Source organism: Mirounga angustirostris, unplaced genomic scaffold (genome assembly GCF_029215605.1).
Source record: "Mirounga angustirostris isolate CCGP_5_RB_7025 unplaced genomic scaffold, mMirAng1.0.hap1 SCAF_6, whole genome shotgun sequence".
Classification (NCBI taxonomy): domain Eukaryota; kingdom Metazoa; phylum Chordata; class Mammalia; order Carnivora; family Phocidae; genus Mirounga; species Mirounga angustirostris.
Genome location: NW_026991714.1, coordinates 12,055,998 through 12,078,700, shown reverse-complemented (window position 1 = coordinate 12,078,700; position 22,703 = coordinate 12,055,998). Strand labels below are relative to the sequence as shown.

Genomic DNA, 22,703 nt, shown 5'->3' with positions numbered 1-22,703 from the left:
GGAGAGCGAGCACGAGCAGGAGGGGCAGGGGAAGACGGAGAGAGAATCTCAAGCAGATTCCGCACTCAGCTCAGAGCTGGATACAGGGTTCAACCTCAGGACCCCGAGGTCAGATCTGAGCTGAAACCAAGAGTCAGACTGCACCACCCAGGCGCCCCAAAGCCAAGGGATTTTAGAAACAGGAGGAATGGCAGAAAGAAGGATCGAGTTACACTGAAAGCCATGGGCTAGACCAAGATTTCTGAACTCTGGGACAAGTGACATTTTGGGCTGGACAACCGTTTGCTTTGGAGGGCTGTCCTGTGCAATGTAAGATGCTTAACAGCATCCCTGGCCTCTATCCCCTGAAATGTACCGCCCCCCAAATTGTGACAACCAAAAATGTCTCTAGACATTGCCAAATACCTCCTGAGGGGACAAAATCATCTCTCCAATTGAGAATCACTAGGCAAGACCCAGCCCGTATTAATGTTAACAGGAAGGTCATTGACAAAAGGAGTATTTTAAGATTTTATTTATTTGAGAGTGAGAGCAGGGGGAGGAGCAGAGGGAGACGGATAAGTAGACTCTGTATTCAGCACAGAGCCTGACCCAAGGCTCGACCTCAGGACCCTGAGATCATGACCTGAGCTGAAACCAAGTCAGATGCTTAACTGACTGAGCCACCCAGTTGCCCCACAAAAGTAGTATTTCTAACAGTCAAATGCCAAAGTCTCAATGAGAACCCATCTCAGTAAGAAGAACCTCTGTAGCCACTTCCCTCTTTGTACAAGAACTTAAACCTAAAACATAACTTTAGTATAACCTGAGTGCTCTCCTCTGCCTCTGGCCAATCTGGTGCTTATGTCTCTTGTGCGGTAGATGACACTAAAATAAGGCAAAATGTTTTCCAGAATTATCCCAGATTATTAATGTTCTAAGAATCTCTTATCAGGTCATGCTATATCCTATTTCTCAGTCTGTAAACAAACATTTCTCTGGGGCCCTCTATCTGGCCAGCATGCTTTCCTTGTTAATCTGCTAAATCAAACTGCCTCTGTAAACTGTACTATATCACTTTCTGCAAACAGATGGAACACATTCTAACGTGTCTCTTGAATGGAAATTTTCCACACTTTCTACCTTCACTAAGGGCCTTAACCCAGAACCTTCTGTGCTTCCTGTTCCAGAAACCACTGCCAAGGAAATCTTTGACTCTATACTTCCTACCCTTTGGACTCAATACACCAATGAAGGAAAGCTCATTAATCTGCCTTACAACTAAAATTAAACCTTGTCAAGCTTCTTCCTTAACTGCCTCAATTTCCATTATAGCATGAGGGTAGGCAAAATATCCCCCTATAACCACTTCTTTCCCAAAGCAAACAAATTATAATCCCAACTAAAAGCCCTTGTAACACTGTAAAAAACACAACAAAGCTATTCACTATTTATTATAGGACCATTAATTGGTAGATGTCCTAGTACAACCATCTTCTTTTCCAATTTCTCCAAGCAAGACACTATCTCTCACGATGTCCACTTAAAATTAAGTTAGTACAGAAGAAGATCTTTTTGCCTTTTTTTTTTCCATCTTGAAAGTCTGTTTGCCCTTTTAATTCTTTAGTGTATTTACTCATGGGCAAGTAGGAATTCCTAAACCCTATTCTTCACACTTGCACACATAAGAGTTATGCCTGACATGGATCCATTATTTGGGGCATTTTTACAGACTCAATGGTATCCTCTCTAAATTCATGTGTTGAAGCCCTTGTCCCCAGTGTGACTGTTATTGGGAGGTAAGAAGGTAACTAGGTTCAATGAGGTCTGAGGTCATAAGGGCAGAGACTTAATCTGACAGATTGGTTATCCCTGTAAGGGGAAGGGACACCAGGACTCACTGCTCTCTCTCTTTGCACATAAAGGACAGGCCATGTGAGGACACAGTGAGAAGGTGTCCGTCTGCAAGCCAGAAAGAGGGGTTTCACCGAAAACCAACTCTGACAGCACCTTGATCTTGAACGTCTAGCTTTCAGAACTGTGAGACGATGCATTTCCATTAAGCCACCCAGTCTGCGATATTCTGTTATGGCAGCCGAGCAGACTCATACGGACATGAACTATCTACAGGAGAAAGACATTTGTCCTCTTCTCTAACTGAAGCCATCCTTAAAGTTCCTAAGCCTACCCATGTCACGGATGTACACTGTCTTGGCTGTGGCGGCTCCCACTGATAAAGGATATTAGAACATGCTTTCTTTACTGAGCACTTATTACAGTGGACATCTCAGAATCACAGAAAGCTAAAGAGGCTTCTCCTTTCTTAAAAAAAAAGCCTTGTCCATACTGGTACTAAATCTTTCTGATTATAAAAGCCCTCCACACTCTCTTCTGCCATAAAAATGAGAAACTACTCTCAAAGAGCTATAGGCTTGTGGAGATAAAAGCACCCTGAAGTTTTCGGCGTTTTCTGCTGGATGCGACAGCGCCGCTTGGCCTCCAGGTCAGCATCCAGGGCAGTAGCTGCTGCTGTTCTCTACTCTGAGCCGCCCCGCCTGTGGTTCACCTACACACCACCACGGTCCCCCGAGCACCAAAACACACCAGCTCTCTAATGCCAGGCTGCTCTCCTCTGCTGGTCAGAACCACAGCCCAACGGTGGAGAACCCTATCACTGTTTTCACAGTTACAGCACCCCGACACAGCCATAAATTGATTTCGAGACCTTTCTCTTGTTCCACTACTGGCCTCATCTTTAATGTGGATAAGACCTACCAGTGAGACTCTCAGGGCAGGCAGGTGTTGAGCTTGCGGTCTGTTCCTAACAAGGGACAGCGGAAAGTTCCCTCTCCATCCTGATGAGGTGGCTATATCTCTTACCTTAACTAGAGCGTGCAGTTCATACATCTGCCAAAATTTACTCTGACTCTTGTTATGCCTCTAGAGCTGGCTATGCCTTTGGAGTTGTTCATAATCCTAGACAGCAGTAGAAATAACAGAAGTCTCTTACCTCAGCTGTGTTAACATTCTAATAGCCCTGGTATAAAACATTTTACTCCGCAAAACCTCATACTGATGTTATGTGTGGACAATTCTAGATGATGCTGCAGTGTAAGGCAGAAGTCATATCCTTTTCCCCTGGCCACACTGCCATTTTTGTTCTCATTCACCAAACAGTCTCCCTTAACAAAGATGCTGTCTTGAGGACAGGATCCAAATTCAGAGAAGCACTGTTAAATACAGCAAGATCATTTTAACACCCAGGAAACGTCTCAATATCACTGTCCTGCCCCACTTTTGTTGTCATTCAAATACCTTCTCCTTCACCATGTACGTAAAATCATGACAAGGTACAAGGGTTCATAGGAGGATAATAAGAATAGCTAGGAATGACTGGTACACCCAGAATTGTTGTCAACTCTTTCACTTGCCGTCAAATCCGCTGTGTGAGCACATCAGTTAAGACAAAGAGAACAACAAGCTACCCTCATCCATGAGGACCATTGGTAAACATTCAAATCTTATCCAAATGAAGAAATGGGCTACATGTAAGTTAATGTATTTTGGAATGAGTAGAAGCATATTTCAGCTTTTCACTGACACAGTTAAAAGATGTTATTCCTAGATTTAGGATATTCTTGCCAATAAAGAGAAGATGACACACTTTAACAGATTTAAAGGAAGTCTGTTAAAACATACACAATCTAACTAGGAATCACTGTCCCCATCGCCCAGAACCAGCTGGAACAGTGGCGCATCAAAATGAAATACTATAAAATAAACTGGCCCATGACCTTAACAAGTATGAGAGGCACAACTAATAAAAAGACCCACTACAGTCTATTCCACAGAGCAGCGAAGGTGAGCTTTCCCGAACAGAAATAGATAATGTGGTTTCTGATCACATTTAGAATTCCAAATTCATAAAGCTTTGCCTCAGGCCTATTGCTTCTCTGACCCCAAATTGTAGTTGCAGTAATTTTCTACTGTATTAGGTTGTAATACCATAAGGAAGTGTACGCTTAAGGAAGGCACACTGCTAGATGAGCCGAAAAGCAGGTCTATGACACCCAACAGTCAACGAACCCCCTTAAAATTAGAAGAGAAAACATAGCGGATGTTCATGAGGAAAACTAGCCTCACATACAACTCCTCAACTACGTCACTCACAAGTAAAAATCCGTTCCAAAAAGAACCAACTGTGCACAGCAGACACTTTAAGATGGGGGCCCCTGGGTCTGTAAGTAAGTTCCATAACTCAGCACCTGCACCATCTTATGTATTTTACAATAACTGTCCCAGTGGAACCTCCTCTCTTTTTTTTTTTTTTTTTTTTTTACAAATGCATGTGTCCACTTTAACATGCAATGTCTGTGAGGTAATTCCTGAAAACCTCACACTTACTCGGGAGCTTGCCATATTATAGTCACTAGCTATAGGATTCTAGAAAATAAATACTAAAAGTAAATGTACCCAACACCACATGCAAAGTAGCTGCTAGTTACACTACCCCTTTCTGAGAAATTCTCAAAGCACAGCCATCTCCCCCTGAGGGGTTAGCTCATATCCAGCCATGCAGAGCCTCCAACCTTCTTTACACGTACCTCTCCTCTCCTTTCCTTCCACTCCCCACTCTGGCCATAGCTAACCAGACTGCTGGTGGTGTCCGGCCAGAGGGCAGCATTGATAGGTAGACTGACATCCCACATAGTGGCCTGGCATGAACACTATGCCCCACCCTCCGCAAATATCCAATACTGGATAGTGATGAACAGACCCCATCAAATCCTCATATGAGCTCTGGGTGTGAAACAAAGAGGAAAAAGAATCCAAGATAAATGAAAGATACAAATAACAGCCACGAAACAGTCTAAATCGTGAGAAAGCAGAAGCCAATCAGCTGTAGTAAAAAACAGAGACAGAGGACCGCTGAGTCTCCATGTTGACACAGCACTAGAGGGGCAAGGAACGAGGTGTTTGTTTGCTAAAGTGATGCCATAACCACGTTCCTTGAGCTGCATTACATCCTATTCAACACATCCCGATTCTCCAGGAGGCCTTCTGCAATGGTTTCCGGTTCCTCATCTCCCCTTGGAGCTTTTCTATAAATCTGTATGACATTAGCGTGCTCTGCTTCCTACAACACGATGCTCCTTCACTTCTTCCCCAGACCTATTCTGTTAGTCTTCCCCAACTCAATAAACCACACACCATCCATCCAGCTGCTCAAGCCAAATATCTGGGAGGGTTTAAAAAAAAAAAAAAAACAACTTATGGATATTTTCAAACATTGACAAAAATGAAGAGAATGGTACCTATTACCCAGTCTTGGGGAGTATCAATATCTTATTAAGTATGCTTTACCTATTCCACACCATATCCCAGATCAAAGAAGTTAATTCTGATTTTATTTTTCCCTTCAGCCCTCACAACCAACTTACAGGAAAGTCTTACTGTTATTTCTAAAACTTATTCTGAATCCATCAATTTCTCATTTTCACTGATATCACCTTAATGTAAGCCACATCATTTCTCAACTACACTATCACAACAGGCTCCTAATTGGTCTCCCTGCTTCCGCTTTTGCTTCCTACTTCAACTCCAAAAAGCAGCCAAGATGAACTTTAAAAATGAGAAATCAGCTATGTGTAGTTTCCAATCGCATTTAGAATAAACTCCAATTTCACAAAGCCTTACCTCAGGCCTGCTTACTTCTCTGACCTCATCTCATAGCCTCTCAGTCCTGCAAAGCCACACTGGCCTTCTTTATGTCCTCTGAACTCCAAGCCCAGTCCTGCCATAGGGCCCCTGCATGAGCTGTTGCCCTGGCCTGCAATGCTCTTTGCCAGATCTTCACCACACTGGCTCCCTGCTGTCTTTCAGACCTCAGCTCAAATGTCGCATCCTCTGAAAAGCCTTCCACCCAAGCTATGGTAGTCCCTTGATCACTTGCTACCACATCACCATTTGAATCCTCTATGTAACTTTGATTACCACTATTTGATACTTTTATCTCTCTTTTTGAAAAAATTTCTCTCTCCCCACTTAAGTATAAGCTGCTGGGAACAGGGATGATTAGGAGACCTATCCAATATGTATGTTCATTCTTCTTTTTCATAAAAAATCCTGATTTCGTTCAGATATCAACTCCTCCCCTATAGTCATGGGCCTCAGGAGAAGCAGACCCTTTAATCCTCCAACTCCAGGGAATGGCAAGGCTGACTGATGAAAAATCTGATATCCCTTGCCAGTGACCAGCTCAGAAATGAGTGTCTGGCATTATTCCGACCAAGAGAGATAGGCAAGGTTCTCTAGAGGCTTCTGAAAAAGTTGTTCCCTGCTCCTGTAAGAATCACAGAAAGCCCTAGTCTTTTTCTCCCTCTGGTCATAAATGAAGATACATGGTGGCATACCCCATCTATTAGAAGAACAATCTTTAGGATGAAGTCAACACTACCATATATGCAGAGGAGACAGAAGGAAAGAACTTACGTCTTTGATGACATAGTTGAATCTCCTGATCAACCAATCTATGAGTCAATACTACCCTGACTTCCTTCTATATGAGCTAATGAATGTCCTTATTATTCAAGTCAGTTTAGGTTAGATTTTCTGTTATCCATAGGTGAAAATACACACAGGGATTTCAAGTACCTTACCCATGGGCTATACTTGCAGCACCTAGAAAAATGCCTAGAATATGGTGGGCACTTAAACAAATATATGTTGAATGAGTTAAGTGGAGGAGTCTAAAATAATAACTAATGAAGGAGAAAGAATCCTAAAGTAGTTATTCTCTGTTTAGCCTGCTTAACTATAAAGTCATTAAATCCTTAAGAAAGGTATCTACTTCAGTACTATTAAGCAAGCACAAAGATGTTCTTGATGAAGGTTTTAAAATGTCAACCTAACACTGGAATATGCCACCATCATTACAAACGGAAAATGTCACTTTCAACAAGCATGCACACATTTATAAAAACTTACAGGTTCTTGGGGGTCTGTTTCTTCCCATGCTCCCCAACCATCATCTTCCCAGTTCGATTTACCTATTATTAAAAAAGATGAAAAGTGCTTACATGAAATACAGAGCTTGAAATATTTTACTAAACATTATCTCTAAACATAATAGAACCAACACCTAATATATAAATATTACATAAATATGTATTATATAAATATAATGCTGGTATTAAGGAAGAAAAAAAGGTAAACTATACAACAGCAGGATTTTGCTATATGTAATAATAATTAGGAAACATTTGGCCTGAATTTCCAAATCTATGTAATAGTAAAACTGCAAGTTATTCAGATCTTAAGATATTGGATATCAGGTTCGTCCACATTTAAACCAAACCACAAAAGTGAATTTTAAGAATCTTTAAAATGACAAATATTTGTTGCTCAGACACGAGACAAATTAAATATACAGTGACGAAAACACATCTAAAATTCCACACAGAGGTCTTCATGTAACTTATCCTTTCATAAGACAAGGTATCAATGAAAAAAAAAAAACCTGAAGTTTGAAACAAAAGATCTACGATTTCTGATATTTTCCAATACTCTGTGATTTCTTACACATAAGAACAGTTTCTTAGATTAAAAGAAGATGTTCAACAAACACTGAAACAAAGAATTAAAAATCTCATAGGTATGGAGATTATGATCCCTTATACTGCTCCTATTAACTTGTTTTTCTATAATTATCTTTGAGTTTCTCTCTTATATCAGAAAAGGAGGAATAAAGCTATCACTTTTTGAGCAACTACTCTGAGACAAATATTAGATATTTTATATATATTACCTCAAACTAAATTAAAAAAACAGATAAAGTTCAAAGAAAATGTGAGAAGAACAGGCCCTTACATAACTATAAATTTAGGCCCCAGAATAAGATTGCCTAGGTTCATATCCTGGATCTCACACTTACCATCAGGTTACCCTATGTCTGAAAGCTTTACTTATCTCCATAAAAGCATGGAAAACAGAAGTGCTTACATCTAGTAGGGTTGTTACAAGGATTTAAAACAAAGAGCATACTAAAGTCCTCAGTGCCTGATGCATAAGTTCTCAATGCTAATCTCAAGATTTAGCCATTAAAATACAAAATCTAAATAAAATACTGTATTTAAACCAATCAGCTTCAAATTTCTAGGGAAGAATCATTTTAAAAGATGGGACTGAACCTGCTATCTAGGATGCTTACAGTAAGAAGGACACAAATACAACTTCCAATTATATATGTTTTAAAAGTTGCTAAAATGAATTACATATAGATGATAAGAAAGTTAACAGTCTGGTATTTGAAATCATTGCTCAATTAGCTTTGTGATAATATTCTCGTCTTTGGTACTCAAATACCAGGTAACTACTTCCTAACATGCCAAGCACATTGCTAGCCATATATTAAGTCCTAAAACATCTGATTAGCACTGCACAACTTACAGAAGATTTCCATATATGTGTCAATTAAATAATTTAACAAATACACTGTTAAATGCCATGTGCCATGCCCTATAGTAGGAACGGAGAAAAATTCAAACATATTCCTTGTCCTTAAAGATTCTGTGATCTAACGTAACACATAACTATAGTACGTGGGGAGTACTGTAACAACTACCATAAAAGGGATGAGTGAGAGAGATGACAAAACACAGGGAGAAGTCACCTTAAACTAAGTCTTTAAAAAGCAGTGAGGAACTTTTCAAATATACTTGAAGAAAAGGTCAACATGAGGAAAGGCAAAAAGGCGTAACTCACATATAGGAGTTATCAAGCAACAACTAACATGTATTCAGCATTTCTATGTGTCTAAGTGCTTTATAGACATTAATTCACATAAGCAAGACAAAGATTCTCTATCATCCCCTTACTACAATGAGAAAACCAGATTACTTAGTTTATATAGCTTCACCAAGATCACCAGAGGATTAAGTGGCAGAGTGGGATTTCAAATCAGGGCTTCTGGAGTTCCAAAGCCCATGCTCACAAGTATTCTGCTATACTTCCTTCACCTACGGCTAATGAAGAGGCATAAAAATTAGGAAACATGGGGCTTACAGTTAAGGCCAAAGCGAGATTATTACATATTATTTTAAAAGAGAAGCATTCCCTCGATATCAAGATTTGGAAGTTTTTTTCATAACCTGGAAAATTACAGTTTGTTCTTTGGCAATCTAATTCACTTAGGCAATTTCTTTATTCTGCTAATTTTTCACTACACTGAAAACAACTGCCTTATTGTGGGCTGATGGCAACTAAGCCATCCCATCTACAGAGTTTTAGAAAATGCTGTTTTTCTTGTTCGAGAAAGCAAAGCACCTCAAAAAGCTTATCACTCTAAAATCCGGGATTCGGTTTTAATATTGCTATAAAAAGAATGTATCAAAATACCACAATCTCAGAAAGACCCTGAAGAATTGCAAGCACTTCATGGGGCCAGCTAATGATTCTTCGTTCGTTCGTTCATTCGTTCATTCATTCATTCATTCATTCATTCAACAAACACAACAACATCTTTTGTGTGTTGGCCACTGTGCTAAGTGCTGGAGAAACAAAAGCAAATAAGCCTTCAAAGAGCGTACTTGGGCGCCTGGGTGGCTCAGTCGTTAAGCGTCTGCCTTCAGCTCAGGTCATGATCTCAGGGTCCTGGGATCGAGTCCCGCATCGGGCTCCTGGCTCGGCAGGAAGCCTGCTTCTCCCTCTCCCACTCCCCCTGCTTGTGTTCCTGCTCTCGCTATCTCTCTCTCTCTCAAATAAATAAAATCTTAAAAAAAAAAAGAGCGTACTTGGTGCACATAACCTCTGCTGAATGCCGTACGATACTATGAAAAATGTGTTATTTCTCCTCTTTATTGGAATAAAAAGTACCTGACTCAATTCACAAATGACTCATACAATCAAACACAAGACACAGCAATTTGGATTTCCTGCCCCTGCAGAGATCCAGGATCTCTTAATGCCGTAATTCAAAACATCCAGGAAGAGAAGTCCTTGAGAAATACTTTCTTTATATATTTGCGTTCAATGGAAAGTTTTTTTTCCACTTCTCAAGGCCCCTGACTGAGAAATTTCTATTAACAAGAGAGAAAGGGGACTTAATCAGGCATCTCCTCCTGTCATGGGAATACATTTTCTAAAGTCATCGTACAGAGTTTAAAGGAAGGTGAAACAGAACTATTAGGAATGTTAAAGATGTGTTTGAGGGTTGGTCTGGAATCCTAAGTCTATTTATAATACTATAAGAAAATGCATTCTAGATTCTAGTCAACTTAAAAATGGAAAACATTTATTTTCTTTTATAGATATTATCTTTTTGAGAGAGAGCGAAAGATCACAGGAGAGGGAAAGGGAGAAGCAGACTTGCCACTGAACAGAGAGCCCGATGGAGGGCTCGATCCCAGGACTCTGGGATTATGACCTGAGCCAAAGGCAGACGCTTAACCTAGTGAGCCACCTAGGCGCCCCAACATTTTTTTTTTTAAGGGAAACATTTGCAAACTGGGCATTACCTTTATGTCTATTTCTACTCTGTGCTGGTAATATAAATTCTGCAGTCTTCTGAGGTCTGTTGAAAATCATTTGATACTATTTTGCAGGCTGCTATTTGACAGGTACTGTCCGCTGTTAGAAAGTGTTGGAATCTTACCACTGTACCAAGGTTACTTCTTATGCCTTTAAACTATGCAAGCAGGCCAAGCACATTATTGGGGGAAAAAAAAAAAAAAGAATGGTGTATATTAAAAAATAGCTGATGAATGTCTAATCAAGTTGCCATTCAGGTGAACAATTTTATTCAGGCAGTCTTTCCCTCTGGTAACTTTTCTATGAAGGTTGGTGTTCTTCAGTTGATCCCATTATCAGTGTTTTTTAATTGATCCTTAATCAAGGTTGTGGATAACAAAAGCAATGTATTTAACATATATTTAAAAACTGTACACTGTTTAATGTCAATATGAACCATTAGTTTAAGACCTTAAGATCTATAAATTCTATGTACTCATGACAAAATAACACTAACTTTTTATTATCACTTACTATAAAGAAAAGCTAAAAATAGTTCACCATGATTGTCTTAGAATAAATGGATTAAAATTACCCTGGCCCATAGGAGTTTTTTTGGTAACTCTTTTTGCAACCTGTAACAAAATCACCCATAGGAGATTTTGAATTTTAATACTAAGCTGTGGTATAACTTAAGTGGTAAATCAGTTTAACAAAGTGTATTATAGGGCGCCTGGGTGGCTCAGTTGGTTAAACGACTGCCTTCGGCTCAGGTCATGATCCCGGAGTCCCTGGATCGAGTCCCGCATCGGGCTCCCTGCTTGGCAGGGAGTCTGCTTCTCCCTCTGACCCTCCCCCCTCTCATGTGCTCTCTCTCATTCTCTCTCTCACAAATAAATAAATAAAATCTTTAAAACAAAAAAAAACAAAGTGTATTATAGAATAAGGGCACCAGAACATACAACTCTTCGGGGTGGTTAGGGTCCTGTGTAAAAATTCCAAACACTCCACAGATCACTAAATCATAAAGCCAATGGCACTTACCCAGTTTGCTCACTGAGTTAAGTAGCACTCATTTCAGTCAAAGGCTAGACTAAATTATAAGGTAATTTTAAGTGTTCTCCTCATTTATTAAGTAAGAAGCAAGCACCCAATCTCTGAAAAGCAAATCTTTAACTGTCATCAACTTCCTATGTCTTTCATTTTGCTGAAGTCCAATTCAACAAAATTGATCAAAAAACTAAGAGAATGAGATTCACACTCACTGCCTTAATAAAACCAGAGTTACTATCTCTTCTGCAGCTTCCTTTCTCTCTAGGTAACCTTAAAAACTCTGCAAGAAATGCAAATAATGGGGGCGCCTGGGTGGCTCAGTCCTTAAGCGTTGCCTTCGTTAAGCATCTGCCTTTGGCTCAGGTCATGATCCCGGGGTCCTGGGATCCAGCCCCGCATTGGGCTCCCTGCTCTGAGGGAAGCCTGCTTCTCCCTCTCCCACTCCTCCTGCTTGGGTTCCCTCTCTCGCTGTGTCTCTCTCTGTCGAATAAATAAATAAAATCTTAAAAAAAAAAAAAAAGAAATGTAAATAATGAATTAGGGATGACTGAAGTTTCAGGGTTGGCCTCACCCTGCAAATCTGAGGCAGACTGTCCACGGATTACTCTAAGAACACTACCTTCAATGATAAACTTTAATGCCAATCGAATCTGATCCTAAATATCCTTTTTTCCGTTGACTGCCACCACCCTTCTACTCTCTCTCCAGTTAGACTCTTCAATCATTGGTAGGCACTTAGCAGCATTGTCCAATAAAAATATAATACAAGCCACACATTCAATTTTAAATTTACTAGTAGCCACATTTTATTTTGATTTATTTTTTAAAGATTTTATTTATTTATTTATTTGACAGAGAGAGACAGTGAGAGAGGGAACACAAGCAGGCGGAGTGGGAGAGGGAGAAGCAGGCTGCCCGCTGAGCAGAGAGCCCAATGCAGGGCTTGATCCCAGGACCCTGGGATCATGACCTGAGCTGAAGGCAGACGCTTAACGACTGAGCCACCCAGGCGCCCCTAGTAGCCACATTTTAAAAGAAGAAAAAAAACAGGCGAAACTTTAATAGATGTTATTTAATATAATACAGCCAAGATATCATTTCAATATGCAGTCAATGTTAAATTATTCAGGAAATATTTTACTTTTTACCCCCTACTAAGTCTTCAAAATTTGATGTGTATTTTACCCTTAAAGCACATCTATTTGGTCTAGCCTGTCACTGAAGATGACTATTGTGAACTGTCTAGAGGAATTGATAACATAAGCATAAACTGTTGTTCTTATCATGGTCAAGTTCAACATTTTGCCTGAATGAATAAAACCAGTGACTTTATTATTATTATTATTTTTAAGATTTTATTTGACAGAGAGAGACACAGTGAGAGAGGGAACACAAGCAGGGGGAGTGGGAGAAGGAGAAGCAGGCTTCCAGCCAAGCAGGGAGCCCAATGCAGGGCTCGATGCCAGACTCTGGGATCATGACCCAAGCCGAAGGCAGACGCTTAACGACTGAGCCACCCAGGTGCCCCTAAAACCAGTGACTTTAACTTCAACATGTAAAATGTAACTACATCTCCTTCTGGAAAGAATTTTTTTCCTGAAGAGCTCAGATTATACTGGTATAAAAAAAACTATTCAGTCTCTTACTTGATAAATGATATAGTCATTGAAACAGAGAAAACACATTTTAATTCAGTCATCAAAAATTACAGATGTCTTTTTTAAGGATATTTCCAGTGAATGAATTATTCCACCAACAAAAGCTCAAATAAGAAATTCAATTTCTGTCTTCCATAGCTCTTTTTAATTCCAAAAATATCTTATTGTGATTTGCTTCTGAACAGTCTGTCCTCATAAACTGAGTGTGTTCCTCACATAACAAGAACCTGAAGCTAGAAAGGAAATTGAATCCTGAAGTGGGCAATTAATTTAGCACTATTTGCCTTTTCCAATATGAATATGTCAAGATCAAAAACTAAATGAGAAACTGAAATCATTAAATGTTAGGAAATGAAAAACTTAATCTCCATGGTCTAATAAAAGATCTTATTAGCACAGAAGCACATTCATTTCCACTCTTCTGAGACAAGAAAAAACAGAAAATGTACTTGTTTCTGTAAGGAGCAAAAACCTCTAGAACCTATGACTTGTAAATAATTCAAAAACTTCAACAAATTTTAGCCAGTTCTTCTTGGCCAAGGTAAAGAACCCATCACGTAGCAGTACAAAGTAAAAAATACCTAAAGAATAGAGAAGCTGCAGGGCGCCTGGGTGGCTCAGTCGGTTAAGGGTCTGCCTTCGGCTTGGGTCATGATCCCAGGGTTCTGGGATCGAGCCCCGCATCGGGCTCCCTGCTCAGCGGGGAGCCTGCTTCTCCCTCTCCCGCTCCCCCTGCTTGCGCTCTGTCTCTATCAAATAAATAAATAAAATCTTAAAAAAAAAGATATAGATTAAAAAAAGAGAGAAGCTGGTTAATTTCCTATGCTTCAGAATTATTAATCTTTTTCTATTTCTAGGGAAATGGGAAAATAAATTTCGTATTAGCATATTCTTTTCAACACATAAAAATACGTAGCAATCTAAAATGAGGCCATCCCATTTCAGCAAGCAGAGTTTCTTTCTTTCAAACCACCAACACTAAATAATACTAGATCTTTAAGGGTCCTTTCGGTTCTAGGATTCTAATGACCCCTGTTGTCAAATAAGTGACCTTACTGGAAGGTAAAGGTGTGCCATTACAGTATGTGGGTGAAGGTATGTAAATAATGCTCTCTATTGCTAATTTCTGCATATTTTAAAGAAGCCAATTCAACACTATTATTTAACCCATTCTAATATTCAACTAGTCCCTGTGAGAAAACTTTCTTTATATTTAAATTCTTCCAATACCAGCTTAACTTTGCTATTATCTGCTTTTTAAAAAATACAGATAAAGCCTGACAATAATCTAATCACATGAGAACAACTGTTCACTTATCAGAAAAGCAAAAGTCAAAGGAACTGATAACACAAAATGACAACGAATGTGTGTGTAAATAGGCATTTCTATTCACCATGGATAGGAATGAACCTGACCAATTTTTAGAGTAATCTGGCAACTGTAACCAGCATTTAAAATGTGAATTTCTATTATTCAGCAATTCCAATCCTGGAAATGTACATGTAGAAATACCAATATCCTGGGTGGCTGGGTGGCTCAGTCAGTTAAGCACTGGCCTTCAGCTCCAGTTGTAATCCTGGAGTCCCGGGATGGAGCACCACATCGGGCTCCTTGCTCAGTGGGGAGTCTGCTTGTTCTTTCTCTCTCTCTCACTCACTCTCTCTCTCTCTCAAATAAATAAATTAAAAAAAAAAAACCAATATCCTACATAAAAACATGCATAAGGATGCTTACTGGAGCATTTTCTTATAGCAAATATTTCGTAAATAATCTAAATGTTCATTGATAGGGAAATAGTTAAATATAGCCTGGTAGTCTTCATTGGAACACTGTGCAGCCATTAGAAAAAAATGCTACAGAGTTACATAGACAAACTCGGAAAGATGTTGACGTTATAATAATTAAGTACAACAAAAAAAAGTTCCAGAATTATATTTTACAAGAATGAGATAATATAAAATTAAAAATAAATACCCAAGCAGCAGGTCTCAGAGCATTCTCACCATAGCAGCACAACAGAACTTTCTTTTAAAGATTTTTATTTATTTATTATTGAGAGAGAGAGAATGATAGAGAGAGAACATGAGAGGGAGGAGGGTCAGAGGGAGAAGCAGGCTCCCCGCCGAGCAGGGAGCCCGATGCGGGACTCGATCCCGGGACTCCAGGATCATGACCTGAGCCGAAGGCAGTCGCTTAACCAACTGAGCCACCCAGGCCAGAATTTTCTTTGATGATGGAAGTGTTCTAGATCTGTGCTATCCAGTAAGGTATCCACTAGGCATATGTAGTCAATGAGCACTTGAAAAGTAGCTAGTATGACTAAGCAACTGAATTTTTACTTTTATTTTCTATTAAAACTTAAATTTAAATTACCACATATGACTAGTGGCTACCATACTGAACAGCATAACACTAAAGTTTTAACACCTAGAAGGTGGGATGAGTAGCCAGAAGGTGGCTTTCATGTCTTATTTAAAAAAAAAAAAAAAAAAAGGCAATGTGATGACTAACTATGTCTCTCTTGACATTCTCTCTTCTGGGCAATTTATATGTGAGACCTAGGCTCACATGGTACAAAGAAAAGTGATCTGTGTTTGAAAGACTCTCTGGTCTTCTTTTCAAAGGCGAAATGTGGGCACAGCACACACCTAAGGATTCTAGGATTCACTGAATCAAAGGATTCAATGATTCCTTTGCATGAGGAAGGTTCATTTAGGGCCCCTATAGTTCCAAATGGTATTAGCACAGTAGTCATAAAAAAATACTTGTCTTATAATTCCAGGACTGTCACTTTAAACAAAATTAAATAATGCCTGAGGAATACCAATGTAAGATTACCTCCCCTTCTGGAATACTGCAATGGCCACCCAACTGGTCATCCTACTTCCACTTTCACTCACCACTCCCATCCATTCTTTCTTTGCTGACATAAAAACGTCTCCAAAATATTAGTTGGTTAATATTCTCGGCTCAAATTCCTTTTTTATAGATTGCCACTGCTAACTCCAGCAAGTTTCAAACTCCATCACCATTGCTACTGCCTTAGTTCTGTCTTTACTTCTGAAGGCCCGCATCTGACTTCTATAAACATCTCCCAAAATCACCTACCTCCAGCTTTGAACTACCCAACCTATTCTTTTCACAGCCACCAAATCCACCTTCCATAGCTCAAATCTTGAAATGCTATGCTTTCACTTAAAACCATCAATGGTTACCCTCTGCCTATAGCAGAGACTCCTAGTAAACCACAAATAGGTTACAGGTGAACCAAGATATTAATCCTCTCATCTCTCAAGACAGCCAGGTAGGGCTTGGAGCTACTGGAACTTCCAGCAGGTCACTTCCCACCATGAGCAGCTTTATTTATTTTGTATGACCAATCTCTCTATTACCATATTAACTGACATATTTATTATGTTAAAAACATAACATTCACCATCTTAACCATTTTTAAGTGTATAGTAGTGCAAAGTATATTCATATTGTTGTGAAACAGATTTCTAGAACTTTTTCGTCTTGCAAATATGAAACTCTATACCCATTAAACAAGTCCCCTTTACTCCCTCCTCCCAAGTCCCAGTAACCCCATTCTATTTCCCATTTCTATGAATTTAATTACTTTAGTGGAATCATACAGCATTTGTCTTTAGCACAGTGTCCTCAAGGTTCATTCCCATTGTAGCATGTTGTAGGATTCTCTTCCTTTGTAAGGCTGAATGATATTCCATGGTGTGTGTGTGTGTGTGTGTGTTGGACCATTTTACAATTTCACCAACAGTGTAAAGCTCCAATTTCTCCACATCCTTGCCAACAGTTGTTATTTTCTGTTTTTGGTTTTTTTAGTAACAGCCATCCTAATGGATGTGAAGTGATCTCTCATTATGGTTTTGATTTGCATTTCTCTTATGATTACTGATATGGAGCATCTATTCATGCTTATTGACCATTTATATGGCTTCTTTGGAAAAATGTCTATTCAAGTCCTTTGCCCAGTTTTTAATCAGTTTATTTTACTGTTGAGCTATAGTTCTTTATACATTGTGGATACTAATCCCTTACCAGATACATGATTTGCAAATATTTTCTCCCATTCCATAGGTTGCCTTTTTACTTTTTTTTTTTTTTTTTTTAAATTTGAGAGAGAGAGAATGAGAGACAGAGAGCATGAGAGGGAAGAGGGTCAGAGGGAGAAGCAGACTCCCCGCCGAGCAGGGAGCCCGATGCAGGACTCGATCCCGGGACCCCAGGATCAGGACCCGAGCCGAAGGCAGTCACTTAACCAACTGAGCCACCCAGGCGCCCCCTTGCCTTTTTACTCTTGATCCCATCCTTTGATTCACAAATGTTTGAAGTTTGATACAGTCCCATTTGCCTGTTTTTGCTTACATTGCCTGTGCTGTGTTATATCCAAGAACTCATTATGAAGTCCAGTGTCATGAACGCTTCCCCTATGTTTTCTTCTAAGCATTTACAGTTTTAGTTGTTATATTTAGGTCTTTAATCCATTTTGAGTTAATTTTTATATACGGTGTAGGACAAAGGTCCAACTTCATTCCTTTGTATATGGATATGCAGTTTTCCCAATGCCATTTTTTGAAGAAACTGTCCTTTTCCCCATTGAGTGGTCTTGGTACCCTTGTCAAAGATCATCTGACCATATATGCAAGGATTTATTTCCAGACTCTAGCCTACTAGTCTGTCTGTCTTTATGCCAGTACCAATTTGATTACTTTGTTCTGATGGTTTTGATTACTGCAGTTTTTCTAATGTTTTGAAATCAAGAAGTCTGAGTCCTCCAACTTTTTTCTTCTTTTTCAAAATTGCTTTCGCTATTCAGATACCAAGTCTTTTTTTATGTGTGCTATGATGGAAAAAAAAAAAATGATTGGGAATGACTGAACCCTATAGAAGACTGCCTTCAAACTTTTTGTTTATATATACCCCAAGAGGTTTTCAATGGTATGTATCCCTTGCACAAAGGATGTAATTTCTTATTACAATAAACATGCCCATTTTAATATAAATGTATATCATCCCTTTAAATTTATTCAGTGGACTCTATATACTATAGGGAAATGATACACACCAACATCTTTTTAAAAATGATGTTCTCTAGGGGCGCCTGGGTGGCTCAGATGGTTAAGCGTCTGCCTTCGGCTCAGGTCATGATCCCAGGGTCCTGGGATCAAGCCCCACATCGGGCTCCTGGCTCAGCAGGGAGCCTGCTTCTCCCTCTCCCTCTGCCTCTCTCCCTGCTCATGCTCTCTCTCTCTGTCTCAAATGAATAAATAAAACCTTTAAAAAAAATGATGTTCTCTAAAAGTAATTTTATAAGTCCTTTTTTCTCCTTAAATTCTTATTTCCATTCCATTTCCTCCAGAGTGCTATTCTAATGTAATATTAATATATTTTTATTATTAATCCAAAAATTTCTCTGCAAAAACATGAACTAAGTTTTCTTGTGGTAAGACTCCACATATTAGAATTTTTCTTCTTGACTTATTGCAATTATTATTAGAAGTTGACAACTGAGAACAACAACATACATGTATCGCAAATTTTGATGACTATTGAACATAAACAGCAAAATTTATTTGGAAATGTCTCAATGAGGTAGATGAGGGAGTTCATGGTGCACCGATTAAAGGGGAAGTTTGTTTAAACACCCTGGAACAACTTACTATAATAATATTCAGAATGTGTGAAAGGTGAGCCTTTAGTAAAGTGGGAGAAGGGCAGGGTAGAAAAGTAGGTACTTTCATAAGAGTAAATAGAAATTAATTTACTTAAAACTACTTGTTTCCAAGTAACCCTTGGGCAAATTTCCATGTAGCTCCAAAGTACTCTTAACTTCCATCTGAGGACCCTGCTACTGCATAAAATTTAAGTTCCTGACAATCTCTGCAGCTTCATCCCTCACCATACCCTACTCTCCCACAATTTACTATTTGCAGCTTTCTGAACCCCATCGTGTTTCACATCCCCCTCCACCTGACGGGCACCTATTAAACAATTAAGCCTTGGTGAAGATGACAGTTCCTCTAAGACAACTTCCCTGAGTCCCCTATATAGACTGAACTAACACTCCTTCATTCTCCAACCATCATGTGCCAAATTACAGGATAACACTTTAACACTCCTTCTACATGCTTATTTCCTTTATTTATTTATTTTTTTAAGGTTTTATTTATTTGACAGAGAGAAAGACAGCCAGAGAGGAAACACAAGCAGGGGGAGTGGGAGAGGGAGAAGCAGGCTTCCCGCGGAGCAGGGAGCCCGATGCGGGGCTCGATCCCAGGACTCCGGGATCATGACCCGAGCCGAAGGCAGACGCTTAACTGACTGAGCCACCCCTGCCCCTGATTGACTGAAAGCTCCTTGAGGAGAGGGACCTATTTTATTCACCCTTTAAGACTACTTCGTGCTTAGCACATAGGAAGTACTCAACAAACACTAGCTCTATGAAGGAATTAAAGACTATGCATGTCTCAATTTCCTCATTGACAAATTTTATCTGTGAGAGCCTCTTCCAATTTTAAATTGCTAACAAAATCCATTAACTCCATAAATTTTCTGAAATTCCTATAAATGTTCCCCCCAGTAGGATCTCAAACAAGAGAAAGCATTTTCACGAAGCATAAAAAATGGGTATTTTATGCCCTTTGTAATATCCCATCATGTAAAGTGACCCCATGATTTCAGGTTATCCTAAAAAGCACATTTTGCTCAGTGATTATATAAAAACATGACTTTAACTGATGGTGCCAACGTAATTCCCTGCATGATTTATCTTCTATCTTTCTGGTAAAAGAGGCAAGAAGGAAAGCTGCCTTACTTTTTTAGTATGTCACTAGGAAATTATTTTCTTATCAAGTAAATTAGGAGATCCACAATACTCTAATTCCCTCCAAATATTCTGATTCTCCCTCTCTACATGTATTTTTTTTTTTTTTTTTTTTTTTTGCCCAACTCAATTATAAATATCAGAAAGTTCTGGCCTAAAAATCCAGTCTCACTGGAAATTATGGCACCGTAGTTTATGTGGGGACCCCTACTACTACCCATCTCTGAAATTTCAAAGTATGAAGCCAAATTTTTTGCCTGAAATAGCATCTGATTGAGTAGAAACAATTATTAATAGTTATCACTAATGTAAACATTGGGAAACAGTAGGGTTCAAGATCTCTTTTAAAGCCACAGAAGAGGGACACCTGGGTGGCTCAGTCGGTTAAGCATCTGCCTTCAACTCAGGTCATGATCCCAAGGTCCTGGGATCAAGTCCTGCATCGGGCTCCTTGCTCAACAGGGAACCTGCTTCTCCCTCTGCCTGCCACTCCCCCTGCTTGTGTGTGCTCTCTTTCTCTGACAAATAAAATCTTTAAAGCCATAGAAGATATTCTCATTTCATAATTGAAGACACAAAGTAACAATGTCATACTGTTGTTCTCTGACAATTAAAATACGGAGAGTAGTTCTGAGTTCTGGGTGCCCAGGAACCAGGTATCATTAGGTCTATGTCAGCTGTCCACATTAAAATAATTAAACCAACTAATAAGGCTTCAAGATTATCATTATTGTTGTTTTGGTTTTACATATCCCCTAAAAATGAACTGGGATAAGAAATTAAAACTATAAGCTAGGAATATAAAATGATCTCATGACTCCCTTCCCAATAATCATTTATAACACTAATAAAAGTGAAGCAAAGCAAGGCCAAACACCATCAGTAGGTTACGGCAGGTCTTACCTGCTTAGTTCAGATTGTCTTAATGAAGAGCTCTTTATAAAACCTGGTTTTTTGTTTGTTTTTTTAACAAAATAAGACCCGCAGTGATTATGGAAATCCATAGCGCTAGTCATCCCAAGAATTCCAAATAAAGTATCAAGAGTTGGACAAGATATTTTGATGATCTTTATTTGTAAATTAAAGCACTGTTTTAACTGTAAAATATCGGTTTGGCAAAGGGGCTCACTGGTTAAGAGGTTCTTTCTCCATTTATTTTCTACTTGAATTGCTGATAGCCCCGATAATACCAATATATACAAACCTAAAAATCTGATTTAAAAGGGTAATAAATTAAATTACACGTGTAAACCCATCAGCATATTCCAAATTAATCCAGATGCTTAGGGGTAAAACTATATATCCCCAACTGCCTGGATTGAGTTCATATCCTTAGACTAGACTTCACTGTGTGACCCTGGACAAGTAGTCAACCTGTATGTGCCTAAATTTTAGCACCTGTAACTGTGCCATACAATATGGTAGGCACTAGCTGCATCTGGCACATTTTAATTAATTTAAGCTTAAATTAAATAAAATTAAAAATTCAGTTCTTTGGTAGCACTGGCCATATTTCAAGGGCTCAAGAGCCAGCTGTGACTAGAGGCTACCATACTGGACAACATAGACATAGTGATAAAAGTAAGTAAGACAATATGATAGAGTAACAAATGTGATCAAGGGGGCAGGAATAACTATGTTAGATTAGGTGACCAGAAAAGGCCTCTGTGAGATGTTGATATCTGAGATGAGACTTGACTAACAAGATGCGGCTAAAATGCAAATATCTGCATACAGCATCCAAAGCAGAGGCAAGAGCAAGGACAAAGGCCTCAAGCACAAATGAGCCTGACTGGTTTAACAACAACAAAGTGTGTATGAAGCACAAGAAATAAGGGGAGAGGGGCACCTGGGTGGCTCAGATGGTTAAGCATCTGCCTTCGGCTCAGGTCATGATCCTGGGGTCCTGAGATCGAGCCCCACATTGGGCTCCCAACTCCACGGGGAGTCTGCTTCTCCCTCTTTCCCTGCCTCTCCCCCTGTTTGTGCTCTCTCAAATGAATAAAATCTTAAAAAAAAATAAGGGGAGAGTAGTATGGGGTGCAAGAAGTGGCAGGAGGCGGGGCCTCATGGGCCTTATAAACAACGTAAGAACTTTAGATTTTATATTAAGTGCAATAGGAGGCCATAGAGTTATAAAGGGGCATGTTATGATCTAAATTGTCTTTAAAAGCTCACTCTGGCTGCTTTTCGGAAATAATTACAAGAAACCAACGGTGGAAGCAGGAAGTTCTGTGAGAAGACTGGTGCCATTGCCCAGGTGAAAGAAGAGCAGGGGAGTGGCAGTGGGATAGAGAAAATGTATTGTTTCCTCTACATCCCCTGTCCACAGTCCTGTATCCACTATCCTTTATAACCTGGCTCCTTGAAAAAGTCAACTTCTTTTCTTACCTCCTCAATAGCCTATAAATACGTTTTCTGCCTCCACCATTCCACGGAAACTGTCCTAGGGTCCCAGTCACCTCCACTTTCCCAAAACCAATGGGCACTTTTGCATCCTTACCTTAGCTTACCTCAGCTGCATCTGCAACTGCTGACTGCTCTTTCATCCAATCCTCTCCTCCCTCTGCTCCCGGGCATTGCTCTCACCTGGTTTTCCTCTCTTTCTCAGTCTTCTTCCCATTAACCTCTACATGACTCTTAAACATCAGGCTCCTCTAAG

At 39.4% G+C, this 22,703-nt stretch overlaps 1 protein-coding gene across 2 annotated transcripts in view; it reads right to left on the bottom strand.

The window, feature by feature from the left end:
* RAB3GAP2 (RAB3 GTPase activating non-catalytic protein subunit 2) overlaps positions 1–22,703 on the bottom strand; it is a 98,845-nt gene that overhangs the window by 74,014 nt on the left and 2,128 nt on the right. For both annotated transcript variants that reach the window (XM_045876866.3, XM_045876867.3), the window contains exon 2: positions 6,967–7,028. In XM_045876866.3, coding sequence (XP_045732822.1) covers positions 6,967–7,028 — 62 coding nt within the window. The remainder of the gene's footprint in view (positions 1–6,966; positions 7,029–22,703) is intronic.